This window comes from Orcinus orca, chromosome 15 (genome assembly GCF_937001465.1).
Source record: "Orcinus orca chromosome 15, mOrcOrc1.1, whole genome shotgun sequence".
Taxonomy (NCBI): Eukaryota; Metazoa; Chordata; class Mammalia; order Artiodactyla; family Delphinidae; genus Orcinus; species Orcinus orca.
In genome coordinates this window covers 26,686,062-26,710,436 of record NC_064573.1, presented here as the reverse complement: position 1 = coordinate 26,710,436, position 24,375 = coordinate 26,686,062, and the positions used below count along the sequence as shown (strand labels likewise).

At 42.8% G+C, this 24,375-nt stretch overlaps 1 protein-coding gene across 1 annotated transcript in view; it reads right to left on the bottom strand.

Moving 5' to 3' along the window:
* The window catches only part of LOXHD1 (lipoxygenase homology PLAT domains 1), a 202,363-nt gene that overhangs the window by 112,131 nt on the left and 65,857 nt on the right, over positions 1–24,375 (bottom strand). Inside the window, exons 9-14 of the mRNA XM_049697900.1 lie at positions 24,184–24,319; positions 23,496–23,656; positions 22,397–22,483; positions 21,833–21,968; positions 10,310–10,464; positions 8,733–8,893 (exon numbers count right to left, since the gene is read on the bottom strand). Coding sequence (XP_049553857.1) covers positions 8,733–8,893; positions 10,310–10,464; positions 21,833–21,968; positions 22,397–22,483; positions 23,496–23,656; positions 24,184–24,319 — 836 coding nt within the window. The remainder of the gene's footprint in view (positions 1–8,732; positions 8,894–10,309; positions 10,465–21,832; positions 21,969–22,396; positions 22,484–23,495; positions 23,657–24,183; positions 24,320–24,375) is intronic.

Genomic DNA, 24,375 nt, shown 5'->3' with positions numbered 1-24,375 from the left:
CATAAACACATGCACCTAAACACACACGTACACACGTAGGCACACACACACACACATAAACACACACACATCTACCATAGCTAAGATGCTCACCACTCCCTGATCCTGGCAGAGAAGTTCTGATAAATAGGCCTGGTTTGTTCTCCTCTCCCAGGGAGTAAAATAATAGCTCAGGTGAAGAAAGAAGCAGTTTGTGAGCCCAGGTTCTACCTCCAGGTTCTTCAGAGTCCTCCTGGGTCCTGAAGCAGTAAATGCCATCACCACACACCTCACCAAGATATCAGAATCCATTTTCTAAGCCTCTTAGATAGCCTCATCCACCAGAGGGCAGACAGCTGAAGCAAGAAGAACTACAATCCTGCAGCCTGCAGAATGAAAAACACAATCACAGAAAGATAGACAAAATGAAAAGGCAGAGGATTATGTCCCAGATGAAGGTACAAGATAAAACACTAGAAAAACAGCTAAATGAAGTGGAGATAGGCAACCTTCCAGAAAAAGAATTCAGAATAATGATAGTGAAGACGATCCAGGACCTCAGAAAAAGAATGGAGGCAAAGATCAAGAAGATGCAAGAAATGTTTAACAAAGACCTAGAAGAATTAAGGAACAAACAAACAGAGATGAACAATACAATAACTGAAATAAAAACTACACTAGAAGGAATCAATAGCAGAATAACTGAGGCAGAAGAACGGATAAGTGACCTGGGAGACAGAATGGTGGAAATCACTGCTACAGAACAGAATAAAGAAAAAAGAATGAAAAGAAATGCAGACAGCCTAAGAGATCTCTGGGACGACATTAAATGCACCAACATTCTCATTATAGGGGTCCCATAAGGGAAAGAGAGAGAGAAAGGACCCAAGAAAATATTTGAAGAGATTATACTCAAAAACTTCTCTAATATGGGAAATGAAATAGCCACCCAAGTCCAGGAAGTGCAGAGAGTCCCAGGCAGGATAAACCCAAGGAGAAACACACTGAGACACATAGTAATCAAATTGACAAAAATTAAAGACAAAGAAAAATTATTAAAAGCATCAAGGGAAAAATGACAAATAACATACAAGGTAACTCCCATAAGTTTAACAGCTGATTTCTCAGCAGAAACTCTACAAGCCAGAAGGGAGTGGCAAGATATATTTAAAGCAATGAAAGGGAAGTACCTACAACCAAGCCTACTCTACCTGGCAAGGATCTCATTCAGATTCGACAGAGAAATCAAAAGCTTTACAGATAAGCAAAAGCTAAGAGAATTCAGCACCACCAGACCAGCTGTGCAATAAATGCTAAAGGAACTCCTCTAGGTGGGAAAGAGACTAGCAACTTAAAACAACCCTGTACATATATAGACTGCTATATCAAAACATCATGGGAACAGCAAACCCCAAACTACAATAGATATACACACACAAAAGAAAAAGCAACAGAAACACAACACTAAAGATGGTCATTAAACCACAAGAGAAGAGAACAAAAGAGGAAGGAAGGAAAAAAGGCCTACAAAAAGAAACCCAAAACAATTAAGAAAATGGCAATAGGAATACACATATCGATAATTACCTTAAATGTGAATGGATTAAATGCACCAACCAAAAGACATAGACTGGCTGAATGGATTTGAAAACAAGACCCGTGTGTATGCTGTCTACAGGAGACCCACTGCAGACCTAGGGACACATACAGCCTGAAAGTGAGGAGATGGAAGAAGGTCTTCCATGCAAATGGAATTCAAAAGAAAACTGGAGTAGAATACTCATAACAGACAAAATAGACTTAACAATAAAGACGGTTATAAGAGACAAAGAAGGACACTACATAACAATCAAGGGATCAATCCAAGAAGAAGATATAACAATTGTAAACATATATGCATGCAACATAGGAGCACCTCAACATATAAGACAAATACTAACAGCCATAAAGGGAGAAATTGACAGTTACACAATAACAGTGGGGGATGTTAACACTCCATTTTTATCAATGGACAGATCATCCAGACAGAAAATTAATAAGGAAACACAAGCTTTAAATGACAAAATAGACCAGATAGATTTAATTGATATTTATAGGACATTGCATCCAAAAACAGCAGATTACACTTTCTTCTCAAGTGCACATGGAACATTCTCCAGGATTGACCACATCCTGGGCCACAAAGCAAGCCTCGGTTAATTTAAGAAAATTGAAATCGTATCAAGCATCTTTTCCGACCACAATGCTATGAGATTAGAAATGAACTACAAGAAAAAATAACTATGTAAAACACAAACATATGGAGGCTAAAGAATTTGCTGCTAAACAATTTGCTACTTAACAACAAATGGATCACTGAAGAAATCAAAGAGGAAATAAAAAATTACCTAGAGACAAATGAAAATGAAAGCACAACCATCCAAAACTTATGGGATACAACAAAAGCAGTTCTAAGAGGAAAACTTATAGCAATACAATCTTACCTCAGGAAACAAGAAAAATCTCAAATAAACAAGCTAACCTTACACCCAAAGCAACTAGAGAAAGAAGAACAAACAAAACTGACTGAAAGTCAGTAGAAAGAAAGAAATCATAAAGATCAGAGCAGAAATAAATGAAATAGAGACAAGGAAGACAATAGCAAAGATCAATGAAACAAAAAGCTGGTTCTTTGAAAAGATAAACAAAATTGATAACCCTTTAGCCAGACTCATCAAGGACAAAGGGGAGAGGACTCAAATCAATAAAATTAGAAATGAAAAAGGAGAAGTTACAACTGACACTACAGAAATACAAAGGATCACAAGAGACTACTACATGCAACTGTATGCCAATAAAATGGACAACCTGGAAGAAATGGACAAATTCTTAGAAAAGTACAGTCTCCCAAGACTGAACCAGGAAGAATTAGAAAATATGAACAGGCCAATCACAAACACTGAAATTGAAACTATAATTTAAAAACTCCCAACAAACAAAAGTCCAGGACCTGATGGCTTCACAGGAGAATTCTATCAAACATTTAGAGAAGAGCTAACACCTATCCTTCTGAAAGTTTTCCCAAAAATTGCAGAGGAAGGAAGACTCCCAAACTCATTCTGAGGCCACAATCACCCTGATACCAAAACCAGACAAAGATACCACTGGAAAAGAAATTTACAGGCCAATATCACTGATGAACATAGATGCAAAAATCCTCAACAAAATACTAGCAATTCAAATCCAAAAATACATTAAAAGGCTCATACACCATGATTGAGTGGGATTTATCCCAGGGGTGCAAGGATTCTTCAATATCCACAAATCAGTCAATGTGATACACCACATCCACAAATTGAAGAATAAAAACCATATTATCATCTCAAAAGATACAGAAAAAGCTTTTGACAAAATTCAACACCAATTTATGATAAAAACTCTCCAGAAAGTGGGCATAGAGGGAACCTACCTCAATGTAATAAAGGCCATATACAACAAACCTACAGCTAGCATCATACTCACTGGTGAAAAGCTGAAAGCATTTCCTCTAAGATCAGGAATGAGACAAGGATGCCCACTCTCACCACTTTTATTCAACATAGTTTTGGAAGCCTTAACTACAGCAGAGAAGAAAAAGAAATAAAAGGAATCCAAATTAGAAAAGAAGAAGTTAAACAGTCATTGCTTGCAGATGACATGATATTATACATAGAAAAGCCTAAAGATGCTACCAGAAAACTACTAGAGCTCATCAATAAATTTGGGAAAGTTGCAGGCTACTAAATTAATACACAGAAATCTGTTGCATTTCTATACACTAACAATGAAAGATCAGAAAGAGAAAGTCAAGAAACAATCCCATTTACCATTGCATCAGAAAGAATAAAATACCTAAGGAGACAAAAGACCTAAGGAATAAATCTACCTAAGGAGACAAAAGACCTGTACTCCAAAAACTATAAGATGCTGATGAAAGAAATTGAAGAAGACATAAACGGATAGAAAGATATACCATGCTCTTGGATTGGAAGATTAAATATTGTGAAAATGACTATACTACCCAAGGCAATCTACAGATTCTATACAATCCCTATCAAATTACCAATGGCATTTTTCACAGAACTAAAACAAAAAACCCTAAAATTTGTATGGAGACACAAAAGACCCCGAATAGCCAAAGCAATCTTGAGAAAGAAAAATGGAGCTGGAGGAATCAGGCTTCCTGACTTCAGACTATACTACAAAGCTATAGTCATCAAAACAGTATGGTACTGGCACAAAAATAGACCTATAGATCAATGGAACAGGATAGAAAGTCCCGTAATAAACCCACGCACCTATGGTCAATTAATCCATGACAAAGGAGGCAAGACTATACAATGGTGGAAAGAAAGTCTCTTCAACAAATAGTACTGGGAAAACTGGACAGCTACATGTAAAAAAATGAAATTAGATCATTATTTAACACCATACACAAAAATAAGCTCAAAATGGATTAAAGACCTAAATGTGAGACTGGACACTCTAATACTCTTAGAGGAAATCATAGGCAGAACACTCTCTGACATAAATCACAGCAATATCTTTTCCAATCCGTGTCCCAGAGTAATGGAAACAAAAACAAAAATTAAAAAATGGGACCTAATTAAATTCAAAAGTTTTTGCACAGCAAAGGGAACCATAAACAAAATGAAAAGACAACCCACAGACTGGGAGAAAATATTTGCACATGATGGGACTGACATGGGATTAGTCTCCAAAATTTACAAACAGCTCATGCTGCTTAATATCATCAAAACAAACAACCCAATCAAAAAATGAGCAGAAGACCTAAATAGACATTTTTCCAAGGAAGACATACGGATGGCCAAGAGGCACATGAAAAGATGTTCAGCATCGCTAATGATTAAAGAAGTGCAAATCAAAACTACAATGAGATATCACCTCACACCAGTCAAAATGGCCATCATCAAAAAATCTACAAACAATAAATGCTGGAGAGGATGTGGAGAAAAGGGAACCCTCCTACACTCTTGGTGGGAATGTAAATTGGTACAGCCACTCTGGAGAACAGTATGGAGTTTCCTTAAAAAACTGAAAATAGAGCTACCATATGACCCTGCAATCCCACTCCTGGGCATTTATCTGGAGAAAAACATGGTCCTAAAGGATACATGCACCCCAATGTTCATTGCAGCACTGTTTACAATAGCCAAGACACGGAAGCAACCTAAATGTCCATTGATAGATGAATGGATAAAGAAGATGTGGTACATATATACAATGGAATATTACTCAGCCATAAAAAAGAATGAAATAATGACATTTGTAGCAACATGGATGGACTTAGACATTGTCATACTGAATGAAGTGTCAGACAGAGAAAAATATCGTATGATATCGCTTATATGAGGAATCTAAAAAGAAATGATACAAATGAATGTATTTACAAAACAGAAACGGACTCACAGACTTAGAGAATGAACTTATGGTTACCAGAGAGGAAGGGTGGAGGGAAGGGATAGTTAGGGAGTTGGGGATTGACATGTACACGCTGCTGTATTTAAAAAGGATAACCAACAAAGACCTACTGTATAGATCAGGGGGAAAAAAAAAAGAATCCATTTTCTAAAAACTGTGTGAACTCTTAATTGTTTGGGGGCATGGAGAGCCCTGGGGTATGTCAGAGGCTTCAGCTCCTAGTCAGCCCTACAATCATCAGCAGCAACAGCATCGCCTGTGTCATCAGCAGACTTGGCTCCTTTCAAAGTGCAACCGGATTTCACCCTCATAATCACCGTAAGACACTTGCTGGTTGGGAAGGCACAGAAGACCAGAGAAGTTAAGAGCTTTGCCCAAAGTCACATAGCAGGTAGGTGGCCAGATTCCTGGCCCTTGCACCACGCTCGTGGCAATTCAGCCAGTGTGGACACTCAGACTTCTTCCTCATCCCCTTTTCACATTCCCCCTCTTCTTCCTCACCTGTCCCAGGGCTCAGTCCTCATTTTCTTCATCCACACTCTCCCTAAAGGATCCCCTCCATTTCCCTGACTTTAAATTCCATCTCTGTGCTCTCATTTCCTGAATTTATTTCTCAAGGCCTGACTCTGCCTACTTGATGCACAAGCATCTCAAAACTAACATGGCCCCACTGGACCTGCAGAGTCCACCCATCCCCAACCCTCAGCCCTCGCTCCCCAGGCTTCCCATTTCGGTAGAGAGGGTGACCTCTGCCCACCTACTGAAGGCAGAGACCTGGGGTCTCCAATTCTCCTCTCTCTTAGTGGCAGGTCCTATGAACTCCACCTCCAGGATCCACCTGTGGTGTAGCCCTTCCCCCCACCTTCGCTGCCACCACCTGGGGCCAGGCTGCCAAGTTACGGGCTGAACTGTGTCCCCCCACAAGGAAAGATCTGTTGAAGCCTTAACCTTAGTACCTCAGAATGTGACTTTATTTGGAAATAGTGTCCTCACAGAGGTAATTGAGTTAAAATGAGGTCATTAAGGTGGGCCCTCATCTAAAATGACTGATATCCTTATAAAAAGTGGAAATCTGGACACAGAGACAGACACATACAGAGGGCAGACAATGTGAAGACAGAGAGAGAAGGTGGCCATGTACAAGCCCAGGAACACCTGCGGTTGCTACAAGCTGAGAGGCGTGGAGCAGACCCTGTTCAGAGCTCCTTCGGGGGAGCATGGTCCTGCCGACACCTTGAGTCTGGACTTCTGGCCTCCAGAACTGCGAGGCAAAATTCTGCTGTTTAAGCCACTCAGTTTGTGGTACGTTGTTACAGCAGCCCTAGCAAACTAATACATACAGTCATGGACCCCACAACACCTCCTGCCATTCTGTTTCCTCTCTGGACTCCCTACCACCTGTCCTCCACGCAGAAACCAGAGGGAACTACCCAAAATGGAAGAGCCCCACCAAGCCCTCCTGATATGGGCCTCTGCCCACCTCTGACCCCACCAGGTGGCTTTCTCCTTTGTCCACCTGCTTTGGTCTCATTGGAGTTATAGAACCCTCAAGCTCTTTCCCCTGGCACTCTCCTTTTCATCCTGCAAGAAGTCAGCCTAAATGTCCCCATGAAGACAGACCCACCCACCTTCTCCATCTCTGACCCACCCTCTCCATCTCAGCGTGGCCTCTCCAGCAGCTGCTGCTACCACTGTGCGTTTCCTCCAGCCCAATCCTCAAAGTCAGCAATTGTGGATTTCTTAGTGTATTCGTTTGCTTATTGTTTAGTTCCCTTCCAGACAACAAACTTCATGAAGACAGGGGGCAAGCGTATATAAATGCTTCATAAATATCTTTTGAGTGGATGGGAATAAAACAAGGAAGCCTGGTCCATCCAGCATCCCAGCCAGGCAGCCTCCGGGTCCAGCAGGGAGCAAACGGGTCAGTGTTGAGGAGAGACCAGAACTCTCCCACCCCCTCCTTCTTCGTGCTCCCTCCCCATGTGCCAGGCAGCCCTTACCAACCTCTGCGAACCCCCTCCTCAGTCCCATGCCTCTCACCACTTCTCCAGCCTGGATGACCCACCCTCCCTTCTCTTCACCATCCATTCACTCTCCGATCTTCCTTCCAGGCCCAGGTCCTGTTCTGCCTCTCTTGAGAAGTCTTCCCTGACTCCCCAACCCTTACTCGGAGCCTCTTTCTGTCTATTAGTGCCACTGACTTGGAACTGCCTGCATCATTACCTATCTTTCCAATGTAATCCTCTTAATACTAACAGTGGCCATACTTTGAAGACTGTAGATGCCTTTGTCATGGACAAAAACATTTCACAATTATTGTGCCCTGGGATTGCCCCAGTGGCCCTCCATAGCTGGGAAGCTGCTCTTCCTGGGCTGGTGTGGTGGTAAGCAAATCAGCTGTAGCAAATGTGTCTGCATGCACATGTGTGCACGAGTGCGTCTGTGTGCCTGGTAGAGAAAGAGCAATGCATTCACTGCCGGGCTGTTAGGCAACCTGCCCCCACCCACTCCGAGGAGGGCTGCCCTTAGGCGAGAAGCCTGGGCCAGCCCTAAGGAAGTGACCTTGGACACGCACGCAGCACCTCGTCCATAGGTGCAAGACTCAGCTTGGGCCTGGGATTTGCAGAGCCTCGTTGATCCAAAGCTCCAGTTAAGCGTGTACCTCCCAGACATTGTACGGGTGAATGGGAATGGCCAGACAGACAGCACAAACAATGCTGGTATTGTTCCTCATTATAGAAATGTCTCTATCAGGAACATTTGATAGAGCCCAAACTGGCTGTGAAAGAAATCCAAATGCTTAAGACAAAAGAGAAAAGAAACTTTACCTCACTAGTAAGCTGGGATAAGGAAATGAAAACAAAGTAAAATATCTTGACAAGATATTAAAAGGGAAAAGATGTGGTAGAAGGCCATCCAAATGGGGAAAAAACGCACCTATAATTCAAAAGTTTAGTTCAGCATGTAACAAAGCCTCTGAGGTAACTCTCAGTTAAAGTCTGAAGTTGTCATATTTTATCACTGAAAAATGCCAGCATTTCGGTAATTAATAGACTTCGTAGCAGCACCACACTGGGACACCAGTGCTGTTGTTCCATCACCTGTGTGTGCTGGGGGTGGCAGGGATACGAGGCCCAGGTCTAAGTGCCACCAGCAGGGCCACCTCTTCTTCTGGACCAACTATATCCTTAAGCTATGATTTTGCTCCCTGCACCTGGAATAGGCTGAGTCTTCCCAAAACTAAGGCCCATAACCTAAGCTGGAGAAAATCAAAACAGACAGGACTCATGTACCTGAGACAAGGGAACTCCACGTTGTCGCTCTCGGGCTGCCCCTCCTCTCTCACCAGCACCCGATCCAGGAACCAGCCACTGCCGCTGCCTTTGCCGTCGTGTCTGACCCTCACCCGCCTTACCTTCCGCATGGTGACGGACTCAATGGTGAACTCATCGGCCTTTGTGGGGAAGACAGCAAGGCCAGTTAGACGGTGGCTCCCCTGGGACCCAAACACCAAGGGAAGACACAGGCCCAGAAATCCTAAAACCCATAGCCAATGGGTTGGGCTATTGGTCTTTCACAGGTGGGCCAGGGGCTACCCATAAAGAACAAATTGCACCTCTCCCTCAATTTCTCCCACTGGACTATGTTCGATGTCAAGTTCCCAACAACTGAGATCTGTATTTTTGGATAAATGATGGCCATTCCCTGTGATCTCCTTTTAAAAGGCAAATCCCCTAGGAGGATTAATATATTAAGCTGTTATCAGTCACTAACCATTTATCATGAATTAATTCCTTGGTTAATCTCCTCTGGCTTCTTGCTACAGAAGGACACTGGCTCCCTTTTGAGAAAGGGAATGATTAGGGGGACCAGTGGTCTTATTAATTTCACAGTTTTGCCTGCCAGTGAAGCAGCAGGAATGCAGCAGGGGCTGCAGACTTGCCAAGTCTACACAAGTGTACCTGGGGCCCTCTGGGAACAGGAACTCGAGGGTGGGATTCATGAAGGAAGGAATCAGAAGATGTAGAAAGAGAAGAGTAGGAAAGGGTGGAGAAAGACCTCCACTTGAATTCCAGGGCTTGCCCTGCCCTTGCTAAGGAAGAGGTGGCAGAGGAAGGAGAGGACCAAGGCTTACCAAATCTCTTCACCTGATGAGCAAACTTGGGTCTCACATTATTGAACTATGACTCTTAACTGAGCACCTACTGTGTGCTGAGGGCCACGTCTGCTGGCAGGCAGTACATCTGTCATCTCTAATCCTCACAACAGCCAGCCACAGGTAGGCATCCTTTCCCCCATTTCAGACGCAAGGAAACTGAGGCTCAGAGAATGGAGGGTCTGGCCCCAATCCTCCTGACTCTTTCCCCATTGTTTCACACAGCCTCCCCAGTAAATCCAGGATGGTTGGGGAAACCAAAGGGATCACCCAGCATGTTTGTAATGAGGCTAGGAATAGAACCCAATTCTCCCACTTCCATGTTTAGCGTCTTTCCTGATTTCTCTTTCAAAAAGGAAACGAACAAGTTGCTGCCAGTGGTCATGCCTAGTGGAGATGCAATGTTCCTTCAGGTGTCCCAGCTTTCAGCATGCCTGGGACCTTCAGTCCACACATAAGGTGCCCAGCTTCCTTCCCTGCCCACCTCAAGTGTCTTCCTGCTCTGCCCTCTTCTCAAAGCTAAGGTGTGGGCCAGCTCCCAGTCTTAGGAGCCTGGTGGCTGTCATGCATGTAGTTCCCTGTTCGCACACCCAGAGACAGCCTCCCTGATGGCCGAGGCACCAGTACCAGTGATCAGCTCTACTTAGAGCAGGGAAGATAAGGGAATGGGAAGGGGTGGGGCGGGGCTGAGGGAGGTGCACTGCTGGAACTTACGTTGCCCTTCACAAACAGGTCGGTGTTATTCCTGCAGTTGTAGAGCAGCCGCTCCCCCGTGTCCCCCACATCACCAAAAAGGCAGAGGTAGACGTTGGCATCCGTTCCCGCACCTTCAAGTTCCCCAGTGCACACTGTCACGCGGTACCGGGCCACTGGCAGGCAGAGAGAGGGACACAACTAGCTGGCAGCCCCCTGCTCCCAGCACTGGCCCTGCTGCTCCCCACCTCTGAGCACTGCCTCCCCCTCTCCCCCCGGCTCTCATCTGGGCTGACCTTGCTCATTCCGCCAGCTGCCTCACACCAGTCAAGGGCCAGCTCATCTGCAAATCCCTTGTCCCAGACAGACCAGAGGTTCCCAATCCTGGCTAACTGTCAGAATCCCATGGGAAACTTTTATAAGAATTCAGATTCCTGAGCACCACTTCAGACTTCCCAAATCTTAGTTTCCAGAGTGGGACCCCTAAAACTGCATTATTTACAAGCTCCCCCAGGGGACTCTGGTGGAGTTGGCAGTGTTTGGGGACCACAGGTCTAATTCGAACATTTTGGCACTTGATTCCATCCAACCCAGTAGACTTTTTGCCTTAGGTTGTCCTCCAATTCATGAGTCCTGTCTTATTAAGAAAAGTAAGATAACTTTTCTTTTGAACCAGAACTGAGCCTTCCCTTCTCTTCAGAACTCCCCAGTGCTATGGACATGCCAGGAAGAAAAGCAGAGAGAAAGACACAAAGTGCAGCTGCTATGGGAAGGGCAGCATCTTCTTCCCATGTTGAAAATGTACAGTGGAGCAGGCAAACCTGCATCTGGCACATAAGGCCTTACTTCCTAAGCTAAAAGTGAAATTCATTCATTCATTCATTCATTCCTTTGCCCAATATCTGTTTACTGAAGCCTAGTGAATGGCAGGCATTATTATAGGTGCAGGGATTCAGCAGTGAGCAAGACAGACTCCTGTTCAATGGCACTTATATTAAAGTTGAGAATGGAAGGGTGGAGAGGAGAGATGGACAGTAAAATCATAAATCATGAACAGGAAAATTTCTGAGTTGTATCTGTAACAAAGATAGTATAATGGAGTGATGCCACAGGGTGTGATGGAAGTAGGGAGGTGTACAGTAAGGGGGTGAAGATGATTTAGAGATGCAGAAAAGCTTGCTGCAAGGAGGCAAGGCTTGGACTAAAATGTTGGTGATAGGAGCCAGCCACAGGCGTAGTGAGAGAAGAGGGTGCTGGTAGGTGTGAAGCCCCAATTTGGAGATGAGCAGCTATGTTTCAGGAGCAGAGAGAAGGCCAATATGGCTGGAGTGGAGGGAGAAGGAGGGGATGAGATGAGGCCCAGAGGAGGACAGAGTTAAGGTAAGACATGTGGCTTCCTTTGTGTTTTTGTTTTTAATACAACAGGAAGCCTTTATAGGGCTTTAGGCAAGGAAGTAACTTAGTCTGATCTATGTTTTAAAGAGCATTTGGCTGCCATGTGGAGAACTGATTGTAGGGGAAGAAAGAGTGAATCAGAGAGGCCAGTTAGTGGAAAAATTACAGTAGTCTAGAAAAGAGAGGAGGACGCCTAGGACTGGGGGTGCAGTGGAGATGGAGAGAAGTTGGTAGATTAGAGATATATTTTTGAGGTAGAAACAACAGTACTTGTTGATGGACTGGATAGACAATTGAGGGAAAGAGAAGAACCAGGGACGATTCCTAGGTTTCTGGCTTGGGCAACTAGGTGAATAGTGTTAGCAACAAGCCATAGGGACACTTGGGGAGAATGATGGGTTTGGAAATAAAAATCAATGGTTGTTTATTCATTATAAATTTGAGATGTTTATTAGATGATCATAAAAAGAGGTCAAGATGGCAGTTGAATATGTGTGTGGAGGGTCAGGAGTGTTGACCTGACTTTGGTCATCATAGGCATATAGATTCCATTGAAAGTCACAGGACCAGATGAGATCCCCTATGGAGAGGATGCAGACAAGGACTATAGAGGGATAACAACATTAGAGGTCAAGCCCAGGAGAAGCTAGCAACTCAGATGAAAAGCAGCAGTCAGTGAAGCAGAGGGATTTTGCTCTGAACCTAAAACTGCTCTAAAAAGTCTATTTTTTTTAAATGAAGGGAATATTAAGGCATTCCCAGATAAACAAAAACTAAAAGAATTCATCACCATCAGACCTGCTCTACAAGAAATATTAAAGGGAGTCCTTCACATTGGACATTAAACAGTAACTTGAACACACCCAAAGACATAAAGAGAACCAGGAAGCAATGACTTAGGTAAATATATAGACAGTATACTTTAATTTTTGTTTGTAACTCTTTTCCTCTCAAATCTTATATAAAAGACAACTCCATAAAGCAATAAATGTAAAACTGTATTGGTGGGTTTATAATGTACAAAGATATAATCTGTATGGCAATATAGCACAAAGGAGGTGAAAAGAAACAAACCTACACTGGAGCAGAGTTTTTGTATATTATTGAAATTAAGCTGGTATTAATCTGAACTAGAATGTTATAAGTTAAGATGTTAATTATAATTCCCTGGTATAATTCCCTAAGTATAATTCTTCCTACTAAGAAAATAACTCTCACTATATATACATATACATATATGTATATATATTAAAAGAAACAAGGGAATTAAAATGGTATTCTAGAAAATATCTATTTACCACAAAAGAAGGAAGAATAAAGAAACAACAAAAAAAGAGAAGATATATAGAGAGCAAATAGCAAAATGGCAGACATAAATCCTGCCATATTAGTAGTTACATTAAATGTAAATGGACTAAATATTTCAATCAAAAGGCAAAATATGGTGGTAATCCTGCAGAGACAGGATGGGTCTCCCTACTCCAAATTTGCTCAGCTATCAAGGCTGATGATACCACACATGTACCAAGAGTGAATATAAAATGATTACTCACATAATGAGCAGTCTGGGGAGAGCATGATAGGCCCTCAAGCAGGTCCAAAAATGGCTGGAGACAGCAGAGAGGGATGACTGGTTTGACATTTTATGGTGGTTAAGGGGTGAGAGTTTCTTCACATGGGTCCTTGTATGGCTTGAACTTTCCACAAGTGTGAAGGAAGGGAGCATCCAGGCTTCCTTACCAAATTGCCCAGACATGAGGCAGAAAGCTACTGGTGTAACTGGAAAGCTGTCAGCAGTCAAATATGAAAAAGAAGTCATACTCCTTATTACACAGAGATTGGCAGAATAAATAATACATCTAACTATCTGATATATGGAAGAGACACACTTTAGATTCAGACAGAAATAGATTGAGAGTAAAAGGATGGCTCAAGAAGAAATAGACAATATGAATAAATTTATAACAAGTAAAAGATTGAATCAGAATTCAGAAAGCTACACATGAAGAAAAGCTCAGGCCTAGATGTCTTCACTACTGAATTTTACCAAACATGTAAAGAAGAATTAATACCAATTCTTCTCAAATAAAGTAGAAGGCAATACTTCTGAACTCATTTTGTGAAGCTAGCATATCCCTGCTCCAAAACCAGACAAAGATACCAAAAGAAAAGAAAACTACAGACCAATGTTATGAATACAGATGCAAAAATCCTCAAAAAAATATTAACAAAACAAATCCAGCCCCATAAAAAAGAACTATACACCATGGCAAGGTAGGATCTATCCCAGGGATACAAGTTAAATTTCTGAAAATCAACTAATGTAATATAACATATTAATAGAATAAAGAAACAAAAATCACATGATCATCTCAATAGACTCAGAAAAAGCATTTGACAAAATTCAACACTCTTTCATGATGAAAAATCAACAAACTAAGAATGAAAGGGAACTTCATCAACCCATAAAAGTCATCTATGAAGTACCCACAGCTGACATCATATTTAATGGTGAAAGAGTGGATGCTTTCCCCCTAAGATCCGGAACAAGACAAAGATCTCTGCTCCCACCACTTCTCTTCAACACGGTATTGGAGGTTTTAGCCAAGGCAACGAGGTATCAAGATTAGAAAGAAGTAAAACTATCTCTATTCATGGATGACATGATCTTGTATATTGAAAATCATAAGGAATTCACTAAAAACTATTAGAACTAATAAGAGTTCAGCAAAGTTGTGGAGTACAAGATCAATATAGCAAAATCAACTGTATTTCTATTACCTTGCAATGAACAATCTGAAAAAAAAATTAAGAAAACATTTCCATTCAAAATAGCATCAAAAAGAATAAAATAGGGCTTCCCTGGTGGCACAGTGGTTGAGAGTCCGCCTGCCCATGCAGGGGACACAGGTTCGTGCCCCAGTCTGGGAAGATCCCACATGCCGTGGAGCGGCTGGGCCCGTGAGCCATGGCTGCTGAGCCTGCGCGTCCGGAGCCTGTGCTCCGCAATGGGAGAGGCCACAACAGTGAGAGGCCCGCGTACCACCAAAAAAAAAAAAAAAAAAAAAAAAAGACAAGAAAAGAATAAAATAGTTATGAATAAATTTTTAAAAACAAGTGAAAACCAATTAATAAGTCATAGAGATGTAATGTACAGCATGGCAACTATGGTTAATAATACCATACTGCATATTTGAAATTGCTAATACAGTAGATCTTAAAAGTTCTCATCACAAGAAAAAAATTATGTAACAACGTGTTGTGATGGATGTTAACTAGACTTACTGTGGTGATCACTTTGCAATATATACAAATTTTGAATCATTATGTTGTACACCTGAAACTAAATATAACATTGTAAGTCAATTATACCTCAATAAAAAAGAAAAAAGTGAAAAACTTAAGCTCTGCAAACTAAAAAACTGTTGAAAGAAATTAAAGATGTTCACAGATTGGAAGACTTAATATTGTTAAGATGGCAATACTTCCCAAACTGATCTATAGATAAAATGCAATCTCTATCACGATCTTAAATGATTTCTTTGTAGAAATTGACAAGCCATCTCTAAAATACATATGGAATTTTAGGGAACCCAGAATAGCCAAAACAATAGCAAAAAAGAATAATAAAGAAGAATAACAAGTGTTGGCAAGGATGTAGAGAAATTGGAACTCTCATACATTGCTGATGGAAATGCAAAATGGTGCAGCTGTTTGAAAAATAGTATGATAGTTTCTCAAAACTCAAAACAGAATTACCATACAGCCAGCAATTCAGCTCATAGGTATATATCCAAGAGAAATGAAAACATATGTCCACAAAAAAACTTTACATGAATATTCATAGCCACATTATTCATAATAGCCCAAAAGTAGAAATAACCCAAATGTCCATTAACAGTTGAATGTGGTATATCCTTACAGTGAAATATTATTCAGCATTTAAAAGAAATGAAATACAGATGCATGCTACAAGGTGAATGGACATTAAAAACATTATGCTGAGTGAAAGAAACAGATACAAAAAGTCATATATTAAATGATTCCATTTATATGAAATGTCCAGAACAAGCAAATCTATAGAGACAAAAAATAGATTATTGGTTTAAACAGATGGGTAAGTACAGAGATAAGGAGTGAGGTGGGGGAATGGGTGTGACTGCTAATGGGTATGGGTATGCAATGAAAATGTTCTGGAATTTGATAGTGGTCAAGGATACATGATTCTATCAATATACTAAAAGCCACTGAATACTTTAAATAAATGAATTGTATGGAAAATGAATACCTCAATAAAGCTGTTTTAAAAAACGGACAGTACTCATTGGTGGTCCATCTAAAATGAAGATAAAGTACATGAGGAATCAGACAAATCACCAGTAAGTTTAATTTAATTTTTCAGTAATATACCCATTTTTATTTGGAGATATGAAGACATCTGAAAATTAAATTTGACCTTTAAATATGTGGGTCTGAATATATAGTGTCTATAGCAAAAGCATTTGTTAGAAGAAAAGGTCAAGGATAACTGCTTATCCACAGACCTGCCTGAGTGGGGCTGGCAAAGGCAGCCACTGAAGTCAAGAGTGGGGAAAGGTCTCCTGCCCCCAACAGTGTCTCCTGTCCTGCCCCCAAGGGTCTCCTGTCCCTCCCTCTTCAGAGGGACAGCACCTGAAATTCAACCACTGCTGCCTCTCCGGTCAACTTTATTAAAATGCAAAAGATAAATGTTTTAAACTTTTAGCCTTCGCATAAATGAAGCTGATGCTTTTGTGTTACGCTCCCAATGATAGGCTGTTAACAGTAAGAGGAACAAAGAGCATTAACTGGAGTGAGTACTGAAACGTGGAAGCACAAAAGGGAAGGGAGGGCACCAGTCTTACTTCATTCTGACTTTTGATGAAGGTCGGTTTTGCCTTTTTGGGCTGTATCTATTAGGCCATTCCCAGAGGCAGGCTGATGAGGGAATTTAGAAATCTCTATGCCTGGGAATCCCAGTCCCCTTTGCTCAGGAGCTCGAAGGTCCTATTGGCTGGACATTGTCAGGGGTCCCAGTTCTCTCTAGGGGCCACTCCCAGCCCACCTGCCACTGAGGTTCTAAGCACCTTCCTGGCAAGAAGTCTGTGGACAATTAAAAATAATTATATTAGCCATCAGCAGTGAAAGACTTTAAACAGATTGGTAAGTACTAGAGCCTCTTGTACTTTAATTTTAAAATTACAGCTCAGCCTGATTAGCAAGAAGCCACAGTTTTCAGCACTTGAGACCAGTGGTCTCTTGCTGGCTCATCAGTGGTATGTAATCCCTTCTGCTGGGCATGCAGTGCAGAATGCAGATCTCATTGGTTTTACTATCTCACATAGCTCCTGAGGGAAAGGCAAGGTGGAGATAAATTGTGGGCTGGTGAGTGTTTTGTCTGTGTCTCCTGGTCTGTGTTAATCAGTGCAATCACCCCGGAAGGCATCTTGGCTCTCAGACGTGGTGTTGATTTCTTGTTTGACTGACCCTTATTTTTTAAGTAAACTAGGAGTACACAATTTCAAACATAGAGAATTGGCTTTAAATTGGTATTTACTCATTTTACATGAGTCCAAGACTCTCCACTGAAGGGATTTTCAGGAAGCCCTGCACATTATACCTTGGTATACCTTGGTACCAACTGGGGAAGTGAGATGTTGCCACCCGCTCTATTTACTGTTACAAAGAAGCATCCAGACCAGAAAAGGAGATGTGAGTTCCTGTAGAGGTGAGTGAGGACATGGGAGTGTTCCAAGAACAAGAGGAATTTATGTGAGCCAGAAAGAACAGTTGGGGAAAAGAAATTCGAGTTGATATGGGCTCCAAAGTACTGCCAAGGACCCCCAGAAGGCATTAAACTGCCCTTATAGCCAGGACAGACAGCCCTTCTGTCACTAACCCGGGTCCTTGAAGTCTTTAATCAATAGAAATTGATAAGAGGCCAGAAGAGAAATCCAGGCAAGGCTTTACTGGGACCCGTGCCAGAGCACGAGGGAGTGAAAACAAGTAGCAGGTGCACTTGTTTGCTCTCTGAGGAGGGCAAGCTGGTCCCTTAAATGGGGTGAGGGTGGGGGCGGATTGGTGGGTCAGGCTGGAGGGGCGGCTTGGGTGTCTGTCCACACCGTTGGCGGTGCTGTGTGCAGGGATTATGCTTTTGCTCCCGGTACCTCAGCAATGGCAGTTGGTTTGTGGTCTTCTTGTATCTTATAATTGCCCCCAACTGCAGTTATGTGTGCAGTTATTTTTAGTCCCTTATAGTTTCTTTGTATTCTGTCGCTAGAGATTCAAGCACTCCAGTAAATGGTGCCAGGTCCCAGCTTATCTCACTTCAATCCAATACTAGTCGTTAGAGAATTTTTTTTAATTGCAGTTGTTCTTTAATAGTATCACAGAAGGCAAAAACAAACAAAAGACAGCTATGATAGCCCCATATCTTATACGCTGTTTAAAATGTTTCAAGGGTGTTTTTGTATGTAACCTATAGAAATGCTCTTCCTTCCCGCCCCTCCCACCGTGATCTCTCCTTATCTATCACATCCCTACCATGCAAGACCTAGCTCAAATGCCTGAACAAAGTTTCTCCCATCTTCCTCAGCAGGAAGTTTACCTCCCTACTGTGTCTACTGCATTCATTCAACTCCTACCAGTTCCACCTTCAGAGTATTTCTTGAATTTATGTCCTCCTCCACAGTCTACCTGAACCCTGCACAATTTCAGGACCACTTTTTCTTTCCCCTGGATGATTTCTTGTCCCTAAAATACATCCTCCACACACTCACAAGTCCTTGACAGAGCAGGAGAAATGTGGGGAGGAAGGAACTGGATGGAGTTCAAGTTCAAGGGTGGTGTGAGTGTCATCAAGGTCATGAGAGGCCTGCGAGGGCAGGAGCCTGAGTCAGAGGTGGGGACTGAGTCAGAGCTCAGAGGAGCAGCTTTGTGGGATGAGCCCAAGTGAGGTACTGAGGAGTGGCTGGTTGCATGGGGAGGTGGAGGTGAGCAAAGTGGACGAGGACCAGCATGTGGATGAATGGGTTTTCCACATGGACATTGATAGAAGCAGAACAAAAGCTCTCAGGTTTTGATATGTGCAAAAATTACTTGGTGTGCTTGATAAAAATACCGATTACCAGGCATAGCCCTCAGAGAGCCTAGTCAGTATATCTGGGATTGGGCCCAGGGATATTCATTTTAACAAACACTCTAGGCAATTTTTATATAAATGGGACCTTGAGCATACTTTCAGAGACACCATCTGTTATGGGCTGAGTTGTGTCCCCCACCAAATCCATATGTTGAAGTCATAACCCGCCAGTACCTCAGAATGTATTTGGAAGTAGGATCTTTAAAGAAGTAAATAAAGTAAAATGAGGTCGTATGTGTGGGTCTTAATCCAATATGATTGATGTCCTTATAAGAAGAGATTAGGACATAGACATGAGCACACACACAGGGGAAAGATCATGTGAGGACACAGCGAGAAGATGGTCACTTTCAAGGCAAGGAGAGAGGTCTCAGGAGAAAGCCAACCTGCCAACACCTTGATCTTGGGCTTCTAGCCTCCAGAACTGTGAGAAAATGAATTTATGTTGTTTCAGCCCCCCAGTCTGTGGTATTTTGTTATGGCAGCCCAAGCAGACTAGTTCACTGTCCTAGAACAATGGTAGGAGTTGAGGGGTCTAGAGAATGACTAGGGGGCACCTTGCAAAAGAGGAACATGTCCAGAGTGAACAGAAGATGGAAATGAGCTGGGGCAGAGGCCACATTGTGGGTGGTGTGAGCCTCGAGGCCGAAAGGGCAGTGGGAGTCAGGAGAATGCCCCCTCCCGCTAGCCCCACAGTTGTGAGGACGGAAAACTGGGTTTTGGGGGGAGGGGAGCCATGCTTCAGTCAAGGTACGGAGGAGATGGAGGTAAAAGAACATCCTGGGCATTTAAGTAAAAATGGCAGCTTTCTCTCTGAAAAAAACTCACTAAAATGATAGCACACAGGTATTTTAGATTTAACCAAACAAAAAATGTTCACCAATAAGGCTCAGGGAAAGGGATGAATATAGACAACAGCAACCAGATTTCAGAAGCTGGAGCACAGCTAGAAAAGTGTGCTTTTCACAGTGCCTTAGCACAGTGGGTCCTCACCAGGAGCACTGAGAGCCCCTAGAAATTTGTTGCACAAATTCCTGAGCCCCCCACCCCAGACCTACTGAATTAGAAAATCTGTGGGTGGGCCCCAGCAATCTGTGTTTTAAGAAGCCCTTCAGGTGACAATGCTGAAGTTTGAGGTCCCCTGACTTAACAGACCAGAGAGAATTGATCAGAGCTATCAGCTGTGAAATTTGAGAAGTAAGGTTGCAAAGTCTCAGGAATGACAGCACCAGGTAACTTTAGAAATAGGGAGTGAGGAACTAAAATTATGAGAACTGGTTAGAAGGATTTAGAAAGCAGTTAGATCCCAAGACCATCTCCTCAATTGTTCATACCTGCAGGCTCAATTCTGGCACATAAAGAGGGCAGATCAGGTAACAGCGGGTGTGTTTCTGCCTTGGTGGGATACGTCACATAGAGTCCTAATTGGGCGGTGGGCAGGAATCTTATGTTATTTATCATATTTACAGGGAGATGATAGTCTTGTTGACAAAGAAAATACTGCTGAATGTGAAAAGACAGAGTATAGTTTGCTGACCTAGGAGGCAGGAGATCTTGTTCTAGGTCTCACTCTGTCTCTAACTGTATAATCAGGGCAAGAACTTCCTCAGTTTCCTTATATGCATCAATCTATTTTAACGACCTTTGAACGCAAATATTCCATAGTCCATTTTAATTAATTCCATAGTCCATTTTAATTAAAAATGAAGAAGAATCATAAAATAGTACTAATTGCAAGCATGGCCTAATTAGACTAACAGGGTGATCCCTTTTTAGATATTTGCTGTTTGGGGTTTCTATGTTTTTGTGTATTTCACTCTGTTCAAATTGTTTAAAAATATATATACAGAGCTTCTACTGGGTGTGCAAATGCCTGAGAAGTGACACTATCCAAATACTTAGAAGGACTACTGGAACTATGGATGACATCGTAATTCACTTTTTGTAATTTTGCAATGTTATTTTACTATTTAAAAAAAATTAAGCACAGCCACAAGGATAGAAAATAGGTTAATTATATTAAGTGCCAATTCTGATCAATTGCTAATGTTTGCTTGCAGTGCTATACTGAGGGCTATGAAGCTCATTTCAGACTAAATGGGAGAGAATGCTGTGATTACTCAGTAATGTCTGCCAAGAGAAAAGGATAGGACACGTGCCGTGTATTTGCCAGCACTCTGGTGGTATAACCTAGAGGCAAAATGATCTCCTTTTCCCTCTTTGAATGTGGATGCTAGACTCCAGATTAAAAGCTCAGCTCTCGGGCTTCCCTGATGGTGCAGTGGTTGAGAATCTTCCTGCCAAGGCAGGGGATACGGGTTCGAGCCCTGGTCTGGGAAGATCCCACCTGCCACGGAGCAACTAAGCCTGTGCGCCACAACTACTGAGGCTGCGCGTCTGGAGCCTGTGCTCCGCAACAAGAGAGGCCGCGACAGTGAGAGGCCCGCACACTACGATAAAGAGTGGTCCCCACTTGCCACAACTAGAGAAAGCCCTTGCACAGAAACAAAGACCCAACACAGCCAAAAATAAATAAATAAATTTATTTAAAAGCTCAGCTCTCTTCTACTAGCTCCAAAAAGAAATAGAGGATTCATAAGGGAGCAGTCAAGTGTGGCTATAAGAGCCCAGATCCAGCCTTCCTTTTTGAGGACCATCTTATGCATAATTTGAAGAGGATGTTTCCTTTAATTTCAGGGAGTGTGTGAAGAAATATTGTTCAGTGTGGATTCTTCTCATCCCCTCATAGCCAAACTGAAGACCCAGAAATCTCCCCATTCTTACCCATGCCCATCATAAAGCCTTAGCATCATGGAGATGGCTACTACAAGCCGGTCTTGAGTCTAGGACCTTCTAAACCCATTCCTCATTCAGAAGGAGCCTGATGGTGCATAGTGGACAAGACTACCAGCTCATGGGCTAGACACCCATTGGCACACCAAGTAAGAGTTCCATTACCTCCCCCAGGATGAGAGCCAGTCAATACTTACTGCCCATTATCCTCCGTACTGTTGGACCCTCGGCAGTCATTTCCCTAACGATCTCATTGTCATCCTCATTGGCATCCAGCCAGCGATTGCAGTTGAAGTTATACTTGTCCTTGGTCAGGGTGTTCATCAGGGTCATCTGGAATGAAGTCCTGGAGTGAGCAAGTGGTGTACCAGAGATATTCATCCATGCCTTGAGGTTCCCGTTCTGCTAGTTCATCTCAAGGAGGACAAGGCCGTCCCCTAGGGATGACTCTTGTGGAAGATGGAGTGCCAGATTAATATTTATCCCTCTGGTCCCCTGGAGACCCACAGTTGCCTAGCAGCCAGGTGATTAGGACACAGTGCAAGTCTGCTGAAACCTAAGCAACTTCTTAGTCTACTTTGGAAGTCCTGTCCCCGTCAGGAAGTCCATGTGTCATGTGTCCAAATTTAGGTCTCACTACAACCCTTCCCCACCCACACTCCCAACAGATAAAGGCAAACTAACAAGACAAGGTCATTAGAAAGAGACCATTTTGGTTCCTCTCCCAACCACCTTCTAACCCCCAAGATGGTACATCTCACCTTTTCTAAATGCCATCCAGAACCAGGACTCCTTTTATCATGCCACGCCCGAATCTTATAAAACCTGCCGAGGTCTGGGAGCTCAATCTATGGTGAGAAATAACAAGGCCTGAGTGGACAGAACCAACTGAAATGTGTTTACCCTCATAGCTGACCCCCTGCCAGGAGGGTACCCACTTTGAGCTGTTTCTTCAGCATCAAGGGTGGGTTTGCTTCAAACCACCCTCATATATTCTATCTTCTTGTGCTCTTTTAACCAATGGCACATGAGGGAGAGACAGCCACGTAGAGCTAAGGTTCAATCTGGGCTGGTGAAACTGAACAAAAATAACTGACCCACAGTAGGATCCAGACTAAATAAAATCTTCCAAGCAATAAGCTTTCAATTACAAAATCCATACGGCAGCCCTGCAAATTAGCACAGGCCCAAGCCCCAGGACTCTGCTGGGCACTGAAACAGACAAAAAGATCAATACAGTGGTCATGCCCTTTCCCTAGGGGCTCCAAGTCTAGCCGGGAAGACAAATACATAAAGAGCAATGAACTGAAGGTATAATAGAAGCGCCAACGGGGTGCTCTGAGAAGAGAGCTGCAAATTACAAATTATTCTTACCTAAAGGTCAGAGCAGCACTTCCGTTGACAAAACAAGCCTTGCTCTGCTTATATACATACTGAAAATTTAAAGCTGAATTTCTTTTTAAATGTTCCAAAATGTATACTTTCCTTTAAATTTGCTCCTCACGCTCTAATTCAGTCCACACTGGGCAGTTTGACACTAACTGTGCTCAGGGTCTCTGTTCTAAAATGATTCCCCAAGTCACCAGGCTCCTGAATGTCCAAAGCCATTACATACTCGCTTCTTCTCCCATGCTTGGTTCTGGACTGTTTGATTCAGATGAAGGGCCAGATCTAAACTGCACCCCGTCAGTACATTGCCCGTACATTAAATGTGGCATTCCTTGCAGGGGCCTAGGGTCTCTATTTTACCTTTTTGTCTTCAAACTTGATCCAAACCTGGCTTAGGAAACCAGAATCCCATGACAAATGCTTCTTACACCCCTTTCTCTTTCTTCCCTCCCACTCTGTCACTCTTCCTACCCTAAATTTCTCAATTATTCCGGGTTTGAACCACTTGTTGTTGGGATTCAGGAGAATCTCATCTGTCCGCCCCTTCTGCCCATAAATCTGGATGAAGATAGGAGAGTTGGTACCAGCTTTCTTCAAGTCGGTCGTCCAGACCCACAGGGACCATGGGAATTCTGCAGAGACAGGACAAGTTGTACCATTAACTTCAAAAGTGAAGAGATTTTCAAGCTACCAGTGGGGAAGACAAGCAAATCAAAGGTGATCAGGACTGAAGTGCAGGTTGTATACAGGTGTGTCCTACCCTCAGAAACCCATTATAACAAATACTAAATTTGGGAAGCCAAGGATTCCTTGCTATTTGAGAGAGTGTGCCTTAATGTTCCTTTTAATGGTGAAAGTCTATTAGTATATTTTAAATAGGGGGAAGAGTTGACTCCACCCACCCTATGGCCAGTACATTCAGAGTGCAGTATGTGCAACCATTCAGTTTAACAACTAGCCCATCACAGCAGCTTAACGATTTGGGGCTGCTGGAGTATCAGCCTTGGTGCCATGTCTGTAATTCTGTGTGGTCTGTACCTTGGAGAACTGAGGTCCCTGGGGGACCCTTTCCCTTCCTTTCCAGAGGAGAATTGAGAAGAAGGAGCGCCCAGTGGTTTGACAATCCTGGCCTTTGCTGGCTCTGGGCCCTTCCACCTACTTTTCAGCCTCTTCTTCCTGAGAGACACCATCTCGTAGAGCTGCCTCTCGATCAGCCCATCTGTCTTCTTCTCATCCAGCCAGCTGCTGCAAGGGAAGGTCTGCTGGATGCCAGTGAAGGGGCACAAAATCACCACCTGGGGGAGCAGATCACATCTCCTACAGTAGGTCCCCTGGCTGGGACTTCTTTGTA